At 43.8% G+C, this 17904-nt stretch overlaps 1 protein-coding gene across 5 annotated transcripts in view; it reads right to left on the reverse strand.

Moving 5' to 3' along the window:
- The window catches only part of ITGB8 (integrin subunit beta 8), a 51374-nt gene extending 44781 nt beyond the window's left edge, over nt 1-6593 (reverse strand). The window contains exon 1 of one of the 5 annotated variants that reach the window (XM_052800428.1): nt 6297-6593. Coding sequence is in view for 3 of the 5 variants with exons in the window: in XM_052800400.1 (XP_052656360.1) it covers nt 4886-5015 (130 nt within the window). In the remaining 2 variants the exon portion in view is untranslated. Of the gene's footprint in view, nt 1-4885; nt 5503-6164; nt 6243-6296 lie in introns of those variants that run through there. The other 4 variants (XM_052800437.1, XM_052800400.1, XM_052800409.1 and 1 more) reach the window with 4 other exon arrangements.
- Between the last annotated feature and the right edge of the window lie 11311 nt (nt 6594-17904).

Raw genomic sequence — 17904 nt, forward strand, 5'->3', positions numbered from 1 at the left:
ACATCTTTCCACTGGTTAGACAGAAGTCAGCAATCAGTAATGGACACATACAGGAGCTCTGAAAAGAGATTTTGCTGGAAAGGAGGACGTAAGTAGAAAGAGAAACACCGAGGCCTTAAGAATTTGATTAGAAAAACCACAAAAAGTTTATTAACACAAAGGAATTTATATTCTTCTCCAGAATTTTGTTTTCAGTACATTCAACTTGAGAAGTCAGATTTATACCAAGATATCTGCATTACCAGTTACAGTAAAAGCACAGGATAGTTCACATTTATGATTCTTGAAAATATAACATATGATTTTAGTGTCATTAACGTATCTTAAAAACGCTGAGCAAACTTTAAAGCTCAGGACACAAAGTCATTCCGCTCGTCCTTCTTACCCTGACAGAACTAATTAAATCCCAATCGCTGCCTAAGATACACCTATCCTGATACTAAAAAAGTATGGGTTTGCTATGTGAAGTTTTAAAAATGTACACTGGTGATAAATAAAATAATTAATGTATGTAGTGTAGATTTTACTTGTACAATAAGGCTAATGTTTCTTATGTCAGGCCTATTCTAAAGAAGTGAGATCCCTGGCTTCTAACTGAGGACTTACTCCCCAAAATGATGATGAATCTGATTTTCGCAAAAAGTCTTGATAAATATTAGCAGCCCATGTCAACTTATGTACAACCAGATGAGGGCTTATTTGATGAAGATTTTCTTAAGCTTCCATAAAGTTCACATTCTGACATCCTTCTGATGCTCTGAGGATGTAAATTAAACTTAGATTGTACTTTAATGGAAAATAAAATTTATTCATTCAGGCCTCTTGAGTAATGGGGTATAATTCCTGCTTACTCAAGTTGTTGCAGATCCAGCCCCTGAAAGTTTAAGGACCAGAAACGAAGCTACTGACTCTTCAAACTGCTTACAGAGTATTCCTGCTGCATGCAGTCTTCAGGCTGCCTTCACAACTTCCTTCAGCAACAGCATGTCCTAAATGACATAAAGACAACCTTCCCAGAGCACCAAGAGTATGGTTATTGCTCTTCTAGTTGGTAAACTGCCCATCTCCTCTCTTTTCCCAGTCTTACCCCATCTCAAACATCTGTAGCATGGAAACATTGTAAATACTATAAATGCAACCACCAGTATCATTGGACTTGCAAAAACTATAAAATAAAAAAACCTACCACATAAAACTCCTGAAGGGACATGAAATTGCAACACATTATGAGAGGTGTACAATCTGCAAAGCAAATTTATGCATACCATTGGCATCACATGCTCCTTGGGCAATGTGCAGATAAGCAAACATCCCCCTTGCTATTCCTCAAAACTGCATCCTGCAGCCCTCTCAAACACCCAGGTTGGCTTTCCCGAAGATGGTGCAATATCCCTAAGGAGCAGATCACCCATGCAGACTCAGGAAATTAAAAATGGGTTTTCTCCTCTTCTTGGATTGTTTTAAGCCTTAGGAAAAGCAGAACTGTCTCAGTGCTGAGTATCCCATACAACACAGCTTCTTCCACTGAGCCCCAAAAGGAAATGGGCCAGCACAGAATGGAAATCAACAAACACCAGTTAAAGCTATCGTGATGTATCATTTATTTCCAACTTTTTTGTGTGTGCGGGGACATTACCTGACCACCTCTCTTCCAAAATAGTTCTCCCATGGGTGGTTTGAATGACTTTTCCTATTCCTTTGAGAAGTAACACAGTAACAATTTGTGACACTTGCTAACTAGAGGGAACACTCATGAGAATCTGATGTGACAAGACGGGCAAAACACCAAAGACCCAGATGAGGGAATATTAATGAATCAGCCTGGCATCAGAAGTCATGCTATTGGGATAAATCAATTAACAGTTGTCCCTGCCATGATCACAGATTCTCTACTTTCCCCAAACCCCAAACTGGTCTTTCCAAATGATGCTCTAAAGAAGACTGAAAATACCAATTTTTAAAGGGTCAAGGGATTTGTCAACCATGACTATGTAGCAGAATTGTTGTGTGACTGTTCTCCAACTGTTAAATTAGGGATAAAGATTTTCACGTCATCCCATCCCTGTGCGCACATCACAAGTAAACTCTGTTTACTTCAGCTTCATACAGGAATGACTACCTACATATTTCTGAAAGCACCAAATACCTTAGTTTTCAGATTTTAATATAAGTAAAAACTGTTTTTGAGACACTGCTGAGATTTGAACCAATGTCCTCTGTTAACCTTGACCAGTCAGTCATTCCCCACTATTTAAGCCCTACATATTCCATGTGGTTATACAGCAGATAAAAACTAAAGAGTTTTAACAGTTTGGTTTCTGAACAAGGCAAGAGAACTGACTATTTCCACTGAAGTGAGCACTTACACAACTGGTTAACACAAAGCATACACGTGCTCTCGCTGTAGAATCCAGCTTTTACTCCGTTCACTGGTTTACATTTTTAGGAGTTTGTCAGGTTTCAGTGTTCAAATATAAACATGGGATCTGTAGAAATCACTATGGAACTAGCTCCATTCTTATGTCAGGTATTTGTTTTAGTTGGCTTAATGAACTGCAAATTTCCTTTGGTAAGACTTACTGAACAAGGGACCCTTTGTAGAAGGTGGCAGCACTAACCTTTTTATCTGAGCTTACAGAACCTTTAATTTGGGACTTGCAACTTCAGCGCATTGTGAGATTTCCTTTTGTGCTCCTCGTAACTCCAACTCCAGGGCCAAATTCTACCTTTACTTATCCTCAAACAGTAACATCTCAAACTGCAGTTTGCAGAACAAATACCTCAGGTAGCATCAAACTCTCCATTTTTCAGCTAGAAGAGCCACAAATGCTCCAACAAGAACAAATCAACCTGAGTTCCATGTATACTTCATATTAATTCCAGTCTCTTTTAGAACTGGAGATTCAATCCAACAGATATGCAGGTTCTGCCAACTCTGCAAATAAATAAACTGAACTCGCTGATGGCACAGGAACAGCATGATGCTCTTGTCCATGCCCAGCACTGTCAACGCAGAAGCAAAGAGGAGTGGCTGCTTCAACAAAGCTGTGCTGCCAAGTAACTGTACATGGAGTTGCTGCCCAGAGTCTCTCTCGGAGCAGCCTGCAGAAATTGAAAGAATCCAGGTGGTGCTGCACTGGCTGATAGAGCTATCACAACCAAAAGTAAAAAGCACACACCACAAACAACAATAATAATACTGAAAAATTTCATGTGTTCATTCACAGAAAAACAAAACACTCTTCTTGCTTCAACTGTGGCTCCAGCCTGTAAAGTGATTATGTATGAAGGAAAGAATTCAGTGTGACTTTCAGCTTTCATGAATTAGCAGAGGTTTCAAATGAAGAGGAAAAAACAAGGTCTATCTGAGTTACGGTCTGCCCAATCTGGGAGCTGTTGTCACAATAAACACGCAACCCATGACGTATCGCCCATGTATATTTTCCCTATCAAGCACAACAAAGCAAGCAAGCAAGCATCCTTTGGTGCAAAAGCCCTGTGCACAATCTTCCCCTATGGCATTCTGTTCTCATGCATTACTTGCACCAGTGTGTACCCAGGAGCTACACGCATGAGCAAGCACAGCACTGTGCTCAGGCACAGAACCAACCTTTCCATAAAGTTTCAATTAGCCTTTCAACTCAATTACACTGCATAAAAAAGAATCCGGGATACTAAATACAATATGTCATGTTTCATAAGAAATTTAATAATACTATATTTTATTTTTCCTATTGACATTTAGTTTGGTTTTGAATTCAAAATATGAAGCCAAAAAAGCAAAATAAATTATCCTATGAAAGTTAACAAATTATTCCATTGTTTTTAATAGCACTGGGCAAATCCCACTGAATTAGGCATGAATTTGTCACATATGCAATAAAGAACTTAAGGCTAATACATTGTTCCCATTGTAAATCTTATTTTTAGAGGTTACATGTTAACATTTTAAATTAACTCCAGGCTTAAACTTGGAATATGCAGTTATTCCACAAGGGGAAGAAAAACAATAAGGAAAGGTGATTGATGACTTGATCTGCTTTTTCTGACCACTACTAGTTAAATAAGATCCTTTATGAAATACTTGACTAACCCGACAGCTCTGGCTGATCAACCGCTGTACGATCTAAGGTACGTTTGCACAGACTCCTCTCAGCCTGCATGCATCAAAACTGATGCCTGGGCGTTTGTGAAGCCCTTCCACAATTTGAGGGGTTGCCCACATTTACCAGAGCCTTTGCCACCACCAGTACCGCAGCTCCCGGGAAACTGCCAGCACACACGTCACCCCGAGGTAACGAGAAAATCTTCCCGCAACTCTATCCATTTTAAACCCTGCCACTAAACGCCATATGAACGATGTAAAAGCGAGTGTTTTCATTCCCCAGAACTGTCCGTCCGCAGTCTGTGACCCCCGGAGGGGTCTGCGTGCCGCTTCTCGGAGGCTTGCAGAGGGTGACCGGGCACTTCAGGACCCGCAGCACCCCGGAGCGTGACGCTCCCCGCGGGCTCCCCACGCTCCCGGGCAGCTGCCACGGCTCCGTAACGGCTGGACGCCCCCGGGATGGACACTCAAATCACGGGCTCGCGCTAGCGGTACTCAAGCAGCGTGAAGCTTGGGCGGGGGGCCAGCTGCTCCAGCCCGGCTCCCCCCGCAGGTACCCTCCGCCCCGCCGCCCGGCAGCTCCGCCTGGCCGGCCGGGGCGGCGTGCGCCCGCGGCACCGGGCGGCCGCGGCTGTGAGGGCTGCGCCCCGGGGGCAGCCGCCGAACCTGGGCATGCCCTCCGCCCGCGCAGGGCCCCCGCGCAAAACCCACACCCAAGCGCAACCCCAACCCCAACCGGCCAAGGGCGCGGCGAGCGGCCCGAGGGGCTCGGCAACTTACGGCGCTGGCAGAGTCCCGGCACGGCCGCCAGCAGCCGGACCGCCCCCAGGAGGGGTCCGGGGCCGCGCTGGCACTTGGGCACGGAGACGATCCCCGCGGTGAGGCACGCCAGCAGCGGCACCCACATCATGCGCCGCGGGCGGCACCGCTCCCGCTCCCGCTCCCGCGCCCTCTCCTCGGGGCCGCGTCTCGGCGCCGCGGCGCGCTCAGTCCCGGCCCCCGCGGGGGCGGCGGCGGCGGCGGGGCCGGGGGAGGGGCGGCGGCGGGCCCGGCACAGGTAGGGCGCGCGGCGGCGGCGGCGGCGGGGCGGGCGTGGGCCGCCGCATCTCAGGGGCAGCGCCCGCCGCGCCCCCGCGCCCCGCGTGGGGCGGCCCCCCGGCGGCAGCGGCGGCGGCGGGGCCCCGGCCGAGCGCGGAGAGCGGCTCCCTCCATCCGCCTCCAGCCCGGCGCGCAACGGGCGCCCGGCCGCCCGCCCTGCCCGGCCGCGGGGAGGCACTTGGCACCGCGCGGGGAGCGGCGGCAGCCCCGCACCTCTCTCAGGCAAACAACCGCCCGGCGGCTGTCCCCGCCCCCCTCCCCGGCTGCCGGCCCCCGCCCGCCCCCGCCGCGCACCCCCGCCGGGGCGCCGCGCCGCCAGGTGGGCGCCGCCCGCCGCCGTCCGCAGCCGCCGCCGGGGCCGCTTCTCCGCGCCGCGCCGCGCCGCGGGGCCGGGGCTGGGAGAGCGGGAGGGGGCACGGGAGCGCGGCCGGCGGTTCCGCGCCGCCGCTGCCGCCCAGGCCGCCCGCGGAGCCGTCGGGCCCCGCCGCGGTCGGTGCGCGCCGGGCCCGCGGGTCCCCCCCGGTTGCTAGGAGACGGCAGCGGGGCAGGTTCCGCGGACGAGCGGGGGCGGGCGGGGGCGGGGCCGGGCCCGGCGGTGAAGTCACTGCGCCCGCCCGCGCCTCTTTGTTCGGCGGCGGCTCGCGGCGCCCATTGTTCGCCCCGCCGCTCCCCCCCCCCCCCCCCCGCCAACGGCCGCCGCGGGGAGGCGGGCGAAGGCCGCTGGCGCTGCGCCGCCCCGGCCGCCCCTCGCCCGCCGCCTCGGCCCCGCGCCGCCGCCCTCCGCCCTGCAGGCGGCTGTGGTCCTCCCTCCGCGTGAAGCCGGCCGCCGCAACCGGGCGCTCGAGCGACCCTCACCCCCGCCTCCTCCTCCCCCCCGTCGCTGCCCCCGACCTCGGAAACGCCTCCGTTCCCCCTCGCGGCGTCCCCCCCCCCTCAGCCCCCGCCGATTACTTCACGTTACCTCAAAGTACCTCCCCTCCTTTCATCGCTCCTGTGGCCCTCCCCGAGTAATTTCTGCTCGGAGTTTCCACCCCTTCTGGCCAAGTGGGAGTAACGCAAAGGTTAACCGTGCCCTGGGCCGGGCGGAAAGTACCTCGCAGTGCGGGCCAGGAAAGCCCCGCCGGGCCTAGGTGCGTTCTCCTGCCCGCCCGCACCGCCCAGCGCGGCTCCGCTTCCCGGCTCTCCCGTCGCTACATTTACTGTTCTCCTCCGGAGGGCTCGGCTCCCAGAGGAGGCGGCGGGTGGCGTTTTCCCGGCAGGTGAAACGCACCTGGGCGCCTCGTCCTGTCACACGGCGGCGGCCGGCCCTCGGCCCGGCTGGCTTACGGGCCCCGCCGCGGGGGTAGGGAGGGCTGCCGGCCTCCGGCCTCCGGGCCGAGCGCAGCGCCAGCGCCAGCCATCGCCGTGTCATCACTTCGTTTCTGTTACCACCGAACAGATGTCGGTGCACGCAGGATCCCAAAATAGTATCTCGACGCAGCGTCCAAGTCTGCCTGTGCAGGGTACAACGTTAATAAACCGTGCAAACGCAACCCGTCTAAATACCGTGCTGTTTCACAGTCGTTACCAACGAAAGGCTGCTGAGGCACTGTCAGCCCCTGTGCTAAGCCTCAAGGAGCTGATAAGGAAGATTTACCGTCTGCACGTCAAAGGTCAGAAACCAAACGCACGCTGGGTTTGTTCAAGGTTGCTGAGGAAGAGATGGCAATGAAACAGTCCTGTACTCCCACTCTTGGGAGTTTTTAAACGCTGTACCTACCATCTTTCTGCTTCATCTTGGAAAAATCCACCGTTTCAGACATTGGACTGTCATTCCTCAAGCGGCCACGGCCCAAATGGGGCTATGAGGTGATGGTAACATAAAAGGGTAGCATCTACATGACTTCAAATATTGTGGCATTCTTGACTTAAAAGCTCCGTGATTTCAGAGGTCACAATTTCAAACTATGTAAGTGGTGAGTTACACGTCCCAAGAGAGCTCCGCTGGGTGCTGTTCTTTGAAATGAAATGCACTTGTGACAGGTGAACTGAACTCAATTTACTCCTGTCTGATGCTATAATGTCTAACTCCTGGGTCATGATGTTGCAAATTCATGGTGATTCAAATGTATCTGGGAAAAAGGGTCTGGGATGAGACATAAAGAAATTCAAGCAAGTGTCTTTAAACAAAATCCCAGCAAAAGAAATAGTCGCTGAAACTGATTTCTATTTTGGGATTTTGACCTGCACAGCCTAAGTAGTGCTAATGGGAGGAAGAATACAGCTAATACTCTATATGGATATATTCTCTGTGAATCTCTTTATCAGATCAGAACTTAAATTATCATAAGCATTATAAAGAAAATGGCTTTGTCCTCAACAGCATAAATTATCTTGTGAATTTCTGAGCATAGGCTGTTCACCGTACAAATAGGAAATGGAGTCCTTACATCCACCACTCCTTATGAGAAGGACATCCAAGGATTTGGCATTCTAGGCAGAAAGACAATACCTACAGTCTAACATGGAAGAAAAAAAATGGTTACTTTTGAATATACAGCCTGAGAATAAGGTAACCAAAATGAACACTATTCATTAATTTAAACACTGAGGAAAAGGATGCCAGTATTGGGTAAGAACTATGCGCCCTGAATAGTAAAAGTCACCAGTATCAGCAGTAACAAAGAAGCCAAGACCTGAAGGTGCCGATAGTGGAGGACTCTATCAGTTCAGGCCGCTGTAACTGTTCAAAGTATTCTGCTGGTTTATGTAAAAAGGAGCTTCTCCCTATTTCTTTAGTTTCATTCCTGCCATGGTGGAAGCCAAAGACTTAAAAATGTTTACTTTGCAGTGACAGCATCTTTGAATATATTGTTCTTTAGATAGTGTTTATAATGCAATAATATAAGCCTCCTCTCAAAGAACATTACGCAGGAGATTTGAATAATAATTCTAGTTTTACAAATGGAGAAACTGAATCATCTAAGGTCACATAAGAGACTTCTAACAAGACCACTTTTTTAAGACCGCTGGAACTGAATTTAAGTGTCAATCCATTGTCTTATCTACAGGGCCATGAATGTTTGAAGTAATGTGGTTGTAGGATCTCTGTCCTTGGAAATATTTGAAACTCAGCTGAACAAGTCCCCAAACAGCCTGATCTAATTGGACCTGTTTTGAGCAGAGGGCTGTCTGGGCCTCTAGGGGCTTTTTCCAACCTAAGTTATTCTACAAATTTTTATGGTGGAAAGTGTGTAATTCTCTGTTCTTATATTGCACTTATACCCAATTTCTATACAGTGTTATTACTGTGCTTTCTTTCCAGCATTTACATTTGTTTTATTGAAAAAAAAAATTTGTCTATTACAGTGCTGGTGAACAGCCTCTCTTTTTAGGAAACAGTTTTGAAAATGTTGCATCTGCAATGAATGTTCACTAGAGCTGGTCAAAAAACCCAAAGCATTTCTTACAAAACCTATGTTCCTTTTTTGGTTGAATATTTCCAACCATCTTTGATGTGCCATTTCATGGGGGAGAGTCCAAACCGAGATTGCAAAGGGAAGAGTGATGGTGTTTTACAACTTCTAATATCAAAACTTTTTTAAAAAGAAAAATGCATTATGTGTTCATTAGCCTGTCATGTGATTTCGTACATTATCGTGGCATCTTAGACATTAAAATCCCCATAGAAAGCATTTTGGTATACTTAAGTTAATTGCACTTTCCTCCAACTTCCCTATTTTATTAATTTAAAATCTTGCTGGAGCACAGTCATTGTTTTGGATTTGGTGGCTTCACTTGATCTCACTGACATGCAAATTGTATTTCTTTGCTATATAACTAAATAAAAGGATCACATGCTTCTCTGTCAGATACAGTTGCATTTGCAATTCCTTGGGTTCTTTTTTTTACAGAACATTTGAATCTAAACTGCATCTATTTTATATAAAAAGTCAGTGTATTTTGCAAATCTTTCATAACCCATCAATGTAAAATGATGGAACAATTCAAATTCAGTGGCTGTTCCCAAGAAACAGATCACCAAGGAGTCATAGGCCTCCCCCCCAGCACTGCAGACTATGAACAATCCACCTATGCTGTTTTTTCTATCCAGTAAAATTCTATATAAAATTCCAACTGTCTGATGCAGTACACAAAATTTTTACCAAAATGTAATTTTGTAATTTTGACAAAGTTGTGATGCATTTCCATATAAGGTATTAAAACTATGCACATTTTTTCTTATTTCTACACTCAGTTCTCACTGTGAAAACTGCTAATGTCAACTTTCAAAATAGAATATTTACTCCCCAAAATAGTATTTTTCATGATTTTTTTCATTAATGCCTACCCTAGTTACCAGTCCATGCTACTGAACTCCTGATGCATGTGACACAAAGAGAAAATGGTTCATTTTAGGGAAAAACAATAATCCAAAATAACTAACACTCTAGTTAGAGTTTTTTGTGAAGGCTTCCATTGATTTCACATGAGCATTTCATGTGGTCTTACAAATCTTGCTTGGGTTTGCAACTTCAGTGGCTTCAGTAGGCCTGCATGAAACAGTCTGGCAACATCTGAAGCATAATGTTTTCACATTTACCTTCCTGATGTTAACAGTTTGGTCAATGTTATGCAGAGACAGGTGGAATATCACCTTCTATTTTCCATATGTTGGATGGGGCGGGCGGGATGTACTGCCACATACGTTCAGCCTGGTGACTTGTATATACTGTGTCTAACTGTTGTTCTCACTCATCACTTATTTGTATGGGTTTAAATATAAGAGGATTTTTTTTCTGGTCTAAGTGCCAGCAATATTCCCCCCTTTCTGCTTTTCTGTAGAGAATTACTTGCAAAACCCCAGCGGTACACTTCTCTTCCTTTCTTATATAACCAATTGAATTCTAAAATTTGTATATTAAAAAGAGAGTATGTAGTCCTCTAGAAATCTCAGATCTTGGTCTTAAGTGCTTCAGTGCTTGCCAGAAGCCCACTGAAGAAGTGTGTGTTATGAGACAATAAACCTGAGGTATTTCACACCATTGCAAGAAAAAAATTGCAATGTAGATGGATCCTCAACTGAAATGGTCAGCATGCAGTTGAGGCAGAGACAGCAGTGGCTTCTCAGGTGAGAAGGTATCAGTCTGTTTAGGGTTTACTAGGTCAAAACCAATGCTTTAAGCTCTATACAGACACTAATTTCCTAGGACATCTGTAGTTCAGACAGCTGATCTGTAAATTAGCATTGAGGGGGGCCTCCATGAAGGTGTCCTTGCCCTCTTTTAAGAAAGAGTAGGATGATTTTTCTACAGACAAGCAAGCATAAGAAATTATCTATATAATGCAACTAAGATGCTCAAAAGCATAAAAACATGTAAGAAGTGGTCAAAGCTTAGGGTTGTTTATTGAAATGCTCTAATAATCTCTTTCTGGAAGTATTTACTGAAAAAAACCCAGCAGTATATTCAGTTGAACAGATGTATTCTGAAAGAAGAACATTTTAATTGTTGTCACATGCAGAGTTTTAAAGAACACTGATACACTAAGATTTTTCAGTACTTCCACTATGCTTTTTATGTGACGGAACTGGTATTTCAGATAGAAGTGTTTTCTTCCTTTTGACAAATAAACTTGTGGTGTGCTTTGAGAGCCTTTCTGACTTCAGACAGAAGAGCTCCCCTGTGGCCTGTCTTTAAAGTATAAAATTTACCTGGGGTTCTTCTAAATGCTGTCATTAATATTTTCCAGCTATTACATCACAGATTTACAGGCACTGCAGCTTGATTTCTGGAAGGAATAGGATAGAAGAGCAGTAAGCCAGATAAGTTATTTCATTAACCTTACTTCAGTGGGACTTTTACCTGAAGGACTGAAGACCCCCATGTTACTAATCTTTGTGTCATTTTCCTGTTTTCCTTCAATGACTAACAGACTTAGCTTTATGTTCACAAAGGACTGCAGCCCACCCCAAAACAGTCATTACACTTTTCATGCGAACTGGTTTTCCAGCTCCATGGAGGATGGGTGAAGGCCAGGTTTCCTCTTGATAGATGCAGGTGTAGATCCACAGGCACTAAGGCTGCTGAACTCTGAAAATACACATTTCAAAGGACAGTTTGTGACATAAAAAAATAGCATTTTCATTTCTACAGAGGAGCAACCGCCACTGTGAAGTTCAGCAACAGCCACACACTTTTATCAGACTTTTTTTGTATTATTGCAGGCTGAAACTATCCACAGTACACTGGCACTCCATGTGTTTTTCTTTCTTTTACCTCCACCCATTTCCTTCTGTTCTTGTTGCCTGTCTCCTACCTTTCTCTCTGGTACTTGAAAAAGCTATGTAATCTCCATTTATTGCTGAGAGCCAGCTTAGGTGTCAATCAAGTGACTGTGTTACACCTCGGGTTTTTTAATTTTCTTCTTCCTCAAACTTTAGTTTTCCTTCTTTTTTGCATTGAAGACTATTACTCCCATGCTGCCTCCCTCCTCACCTGTATTAAAATTATTTTTTTGCTCTTTCTTCTCATGTCTTTTGTTTTTTTCCAGCCACTTCGGATGGATCCTCATATACTTTACAGGCCTCTTGCTTTCCCCATCTACCTACCCCCTCTCTGCTTCTCTCACTTCCCTAATGGAGTCCCAAGGTCATGATTGCTGCCGCTGCAGCTATCTCATGCAGCGCTGCAGTTTTTCCCTTATCCTCTTTCCATGATGATTTCACCCCTTCTGTCTCCCCAGGATTTAAGATATTGGGTTACCAAAGGAGGAGATGAAATATTCCATAGTAATACAGCAGGCCTGACAACATTTTGGGAAGTTTTCAGAGAAAATTCCCAGGTAAGCCCCTGTCACCATTAGCTCACTTGTATTTCCCAGAGGTTTCCCATGTAATGTTTTACAAGGAACTGGTAGAAAGAAAAAGGTAGAATATAGTGGAGAAATAGTAGGAAATATTTCTTGGGACTTCTGAAAGATTAAAGTTCCTCCTGAGAAACTAGTGACGAAATTAAGTGTTAGAGGTTGAAAGGGAAAGTTAAGTTGTGGTTTAGAAACAGGACTAGTATTGTTTAACAGAAATTAAAGTTCATTTTTAGCACAGTATAACCTCTATAGATCAGGCTCGAAAGTATCCTACAGTTGCAATGCAGAAGTTTGTAACTGGGTGATTGATGAGTACAAATCATTTCTCCTGTCCATAGCTAAGCTGTTCAATCTGGTGCATTGAGCAGTGGCCAATGAGTGGAAAAATCCCACAGGCAAACTCTGCGTGCATGTGGCAGAGGTGGGGAGTGGGAGGGAAACAGGGACAGGGAGGATGTGTTTCTTCCAGAATTATCAAAGGTTTTGAGCCTCTCTGATAGGATTTCATCTGCTCTTGTCCTCAGTCTTGAAACGTGGTGTGCACATTACAGCCAGGATGCTCTCTGTGGGGTATTTTATCTGCATATCCCCTCCCCTCTTTCACCAGATTGCTGCTCAAGACTCACTGCTAATGTGACAACTAAAATAAATCAAAAAATGTTTAATGGTGAAATCAAGAAAGAATGGAGGCAGATGGGGACATTTAGAAATAATAAAAAACCCCATTGCTTGATGATTTTTGTAATTGTTTCAAATATGTGTCTGTATATGTCTCCTCACCTCTCACATCCTGCTTATCCTTATATTATTATCATTTTGGCATAGGAGCATGTATGTTTGGGCAGCACCTCACACAAGTTCATCCCTACTTCTGAAATTTTTTTTATTCATATCAGTAAATCTTCTCATGTCTAATTCCAGGATCCAGTAGAGCTGTAGTTATTGGGTTTACTGTTTTTCCTTTATGCTATAATAAAGCTAAGATTCTTTTTACAATAATGTATAATTAACTTGTGGAATTCACTGGCTTCAGGTAAGAACTCTGTAGGATTTAAAAATAGATGAGATATTTATATGAATGCTGTGTGCCTTTACACTAGCCAGGATAAAAGTGCATAACGAAGGTAAGCTTTCATGCTTCAGAACATGAACCAACCACTGTCTGGAGCTGCAGAGAAATTTCCCCTGCAGCCATATAGTGATGTGGTCCTTTAGAAATGATTTCTACCTTTGCTGAAGCATCTGGTACTGGCTGTTACTGAAGCCAGGATAAGGCATGAGAGGGACGATGGGGTTCATGTATTGCTAAGGAACAGACACCACTTTGTTTGGAACAGACACTTCTAGCCTGAGTTGAGGCAGTCTAGGAGTAACTGAATTGTTCAACAATATTTAAAGAGTCAGTATAAACTGAGGACCAAAATTAAGTTCATACTGTTAGCATATACTTGATAAGTGTGCACAGCTACCCTAGGATTTGCCAGACATTATCATTTTATCTCAAATGGAAAATATTTTATATAATTAAGTTACAGCCAAACTAGTAATTTGTTCCTTTAGAATTTAGTTAATATGATACTATACCAGGAAATAATCCTCGTGTTACATGACACACTAATGAACACTGGAAGGTGAGGGGAAGTAGAGGTTGCAAAATAATTTAGTAAGCCTAACTGTGTTTGAAGAAAAATGTTTCTGATTAGACTTCTTCGGCACCATTTTCCATCATGGGTGGTCTTTAATTCAAGACCCAATGGTTGTATAAGAGACAGACTATAGATGAAACAGAAGTGTTAAGGTTAATTGAGAAATTGCTAGGTAAAGTTGTATAGCCTTTATAACACAGGAGGTCAGAAAAGATGATCATTATAATTCTTTCTCGATTTAAATTCTATCAGTCTTCTAAGTGTTCACGCTTCTACAGGTAATTAACAAAACTGTATGACTTGGACTTCGAAGAAAATGGAACACAAAATGTTAATTTGCAGGAGATGTGTCCTGGCTGACTCTGAAACAAGTAAGGATTGCATTACATCAAATTAAACTAAACTTTCACCACATTCAACAGAAAAATACAGGTGCAAAACTGAGGTAAAGCAGAGAACAGCCAGCACCATAAGCAGTACAAATACCAGTGACGTGCACCTTAACTATCCGCAAACCATCATAATAATAACTGCCATGGAAGGTTATGATCTCAGGAGATGTGATCAAGGTAATAAACTCAAATAAAACTGTGTGTGCCACAGAAGACATAGACACATGGACCACTCAAAAGGGCAGAAGAGAATGACTAGATCTTTTGCTCTCAGCCATTAACTGTCTCCCAGGGAATACTCCAAATACACTATGATCACAGCTCCAAAATGCACTGTTATGAATTTACTGATTACTTGTGGGTTTTCATTTTTACAATGGGGGCCAAAATTATGCTGTCACTAAGCTTCTTCCCATATGTGGGTGGAAACCACTAGTTCTCTGTAGACTCTTGGTTTATTTTTTAGTACATCATTGTCAGTTGGTCAGTCCACTTCCCTATAAGATCATAAGAGGTGTCATTCCTGTAGGAGAGGGTAAACCGAAAATAAAAGAGGTCGGATCCTGTGGGGAGTCAAAATGGAGCTGGATGTGTAAATCAGGATTAAACTTCAAAACTAAAACCAGCAGAAATGCAGTTCTTTGTTGTCCAGAAATTCTTTGAGCCTATGATAGTATATTTTTTTTTCCTCTTGAAATATCTCCTACTTAATTTGTTCTTTTGTTTGCTGTTTGTGCTCCAGGATCTAAGGCGTATATGATGAACATATCACAGAAATTATAAAAAGAATGTGCATTAGTATTACTCTAACACTAAAAAGTCGAGTACAACTTCATTTCAAACAGTAGGCTGATTCTCTGGTAGTTTTACATTTATACTATGTGGCCACAGCACTTCAGAGCCTTCATTCTCCTCATTCAGATCCTCACTCGATATTCTACAGCCTACCAAAAGGTTGTGATGAGATCCACTTATATAAGGAGCAAAACATAACATTCACTGTATAATGTTATGAATTCTAGATATGTAGATACATTAGAAAAAGGTTTCCCAACATATGATTTCAGTATGCAAAATTGATAGCTCATTGAAATGGAAAATTTTATAATAGATTAAAGATATCTGTGAAAGAAGTCAGTATTGCCCACCTAGGACAGACACCATGAATAAGAAACAATGATTTTGAGTTAATTGATGAAAATTGTAGATAGTTGTAGATAGAGACTTGAGGCAGAATTCTGCTTGTTGGTACGAAAAGAGGTCATTGGCCAGGGTTTTCTTTTCCATCTGAGCTCCTGCTATTTTCAAGTAGATTGAATTTCTAAAAAGAGCCTAGTGAGAGCAATCTCTCCTCTGCGGAAAGCATAAGACCTACACAACGTGCCTGCTGCCCCTGTTACCCAAATGGTGGCTGGGCACACCACCCCCTTTTGCCTTGAGCCATCCATTGCTTAGTGGTTTATACTTTCTTTTATATTGTTTCTTTGTTCCGGCTTTATTCTTTTACCAAAACCAAGTAATGTATACTATTTTTTCCTAATTTTTAGATTGGCTTTCATATCCAAAGTATATGCAGAGACAAGAAATCATTCTTTCTGGACCGCTGTTGGACAAACTTTTTTTTCTGGCTTTGGGTTTTTTTTCTTTCTTCCAGAGCAAATTTTTTTTTTTCACTTTAATCTCTTCTAGTAATAGCGGCAGTAGAGGCTGCCTGTAACAATAGTAGGCAAGCATTTTTCCATTCCAAACACAGGAATGGAGTCTGATGGTATCCCTTTAAAGGAGTATATGAAACCTTTAGGTGGCAGCCAAGGGCTACAGTTTGAATCCCTAGATTTATTAGTTGTGTGGTTTATGGTCTCTGCTTCAAGCAGCAAAGAGGATATGATGAAGAATGAATTTCTAATCCATCCAAAAGTAAAACAGAAGAAATCTTAAACAGGTGAAACAATTTTTAAAAAGCTGGATATGTCTGGATATACAGGAAGGCACCTGGGAGCCCTCTCAGTGGTCTGTTGCCCTTCGGCCACCCTCTGTCTCCTTCAAAGTACTCCTAAAAGCACACCCTAAAGCCTAGCATCTTCCTCCTATTGATAAATTTGTTATAGAAATGGCATTCAACATAGCGCTTTTGTGTTGTATTCAGAAGGTGAATCATAACGTGTGTCTGGACCTGGGAGGAGGTTGGAAATACTTGGTGGTTCCCTGGCATGCACCTCCTCTGCCCCATGGCCCATCAGGTCCCTTGTCACTTTGGCAGAGTCATGCCTCTGCAAGCCTCCTGCGCAAGTTGGGGCATGCTGTCGGAGATGGCATCTCTGAAGGTGGTCATTCAAATGACATCTTCAGGAATTATAATTCAGGGTTATTATCCCCATGCCAGTCTAAAATGCAGCTTTGTGAAAAAAAGGTTGGGTTTTTGCTTTCAAAAATGGACTTGTCAAAATCCTGAGGTTTGTTTGCTGCAGTTATGCAGTAGATGTGTAGAAATTCTGCTGAAATATATTCTTCCAATATGTTATTAAGTCATCTAGAGATGTCAGAATGTTTGCTAATGAAGATAAAACTATTTGAAAGAAACTGTAGACTCCAGAGACTTTCTCTTAGGGAAGAAAATGCAGCTTTGTTTTTACAAATAGCTGCACAATGATATCTTTTGATACAGAACTTACTTTTTTTTAACTTACTATCATTTTCATGCAAGAAAACATGGCCACATTTGTATTAAGTATTTTGGGAGTTAAAACCAGAAAATGAGAGATTTACAAATAACCTCATCTGTTTATTGTACTGTTCCCAAAGTTTTTCTTTGCATAACTAACAATCACATGCAGCGACAAATCATGTTGTTTACCTTTGCAGTCTAATGCAGCATACATTGTCTCACCATCCCACAGACAGGCTGAAGTATTCAACATTGCGGTGCCAGAAACCTATATATGTGCAGAACAAATATCCAAATTCAGCAGTCAGACAAGTAATTGTATCCTGCTTACAAACCAGATGTTGAAAATCAAGTAGTTTAACTTAAATGACTAGTGATTCAATGACTAACAAGATTGGTTTACATCAAGATTTGCATTAGAATAAATAATTTCCTTTTAAACAGTTGGTGAATGTGAAAGGTCTGTCTGAGTATGCGGGTAAATATTAGTTAAGAAGATTTGCTTTTTCTCCCCTTTCCCTTCTCTTTTTTTTCCTCCACATTCTCTATTTTGTGTGAACCCATGTGAATGACTGGGGACATATGTAAGCCCCATTTCCAATATTTCTGAATCTTCAGGTATAAGCAAGGGTCTCTCCAGAAGACTTACAGCTGTTTTAACGCACACCTGGACTGGGGCTAATACATCTGCCTCCCTGCAGAACCTGTTTGCTGGTTTGTGTCTAGTTAGCTCTGAATGGAAGCAGAGTGGAAGGAAAGAGGTAAGCGAGCCTGGCTTTTCCGACTTGTGGAGAGGTGCCATGCTTTTCTTATTAAGGCTGTTATCCCCTCACTCCCCTGTGTTGCTGCGTACTAGTTCACCTCCCGTTGAGTAAAAAGGGCAGGCAGCAAGCATTACACATTCTTTACATTTTAGTTGTTCACTCCTATTATCTGGCCAGTCCCTGCTTAACTGGCTACAAGATGTCTGCATTCACCTTCAGGAAGCAGAGTAAGGCATATAATTCACATGGTTGAAATTACTTAGCAAACAGAATGGTTTGAGCTGATGTGGAATACTGCCAAGATACTATAAAAGATGCCCTTGCTATTCAAGAGGCATCAATAGATGTTTACATGATAAAAAAAGGTAAAGACAAAAGTTTTCCACCC

Source organism: Harpia harpyja, chromosome 1 (assembly GCF_026419915.1).
Source record: "Harpia harpyja isolate bHarHar1 chromosome 1, bHarHar1 primary haplotype, whole genome shotgun sequence".
Classification (NCBI taxonomy): Eukaryota; Metazoa; Chordata; class Aves; order Accipitriformes; family Accipitridae; genus Harpia; species Harpia harpyja.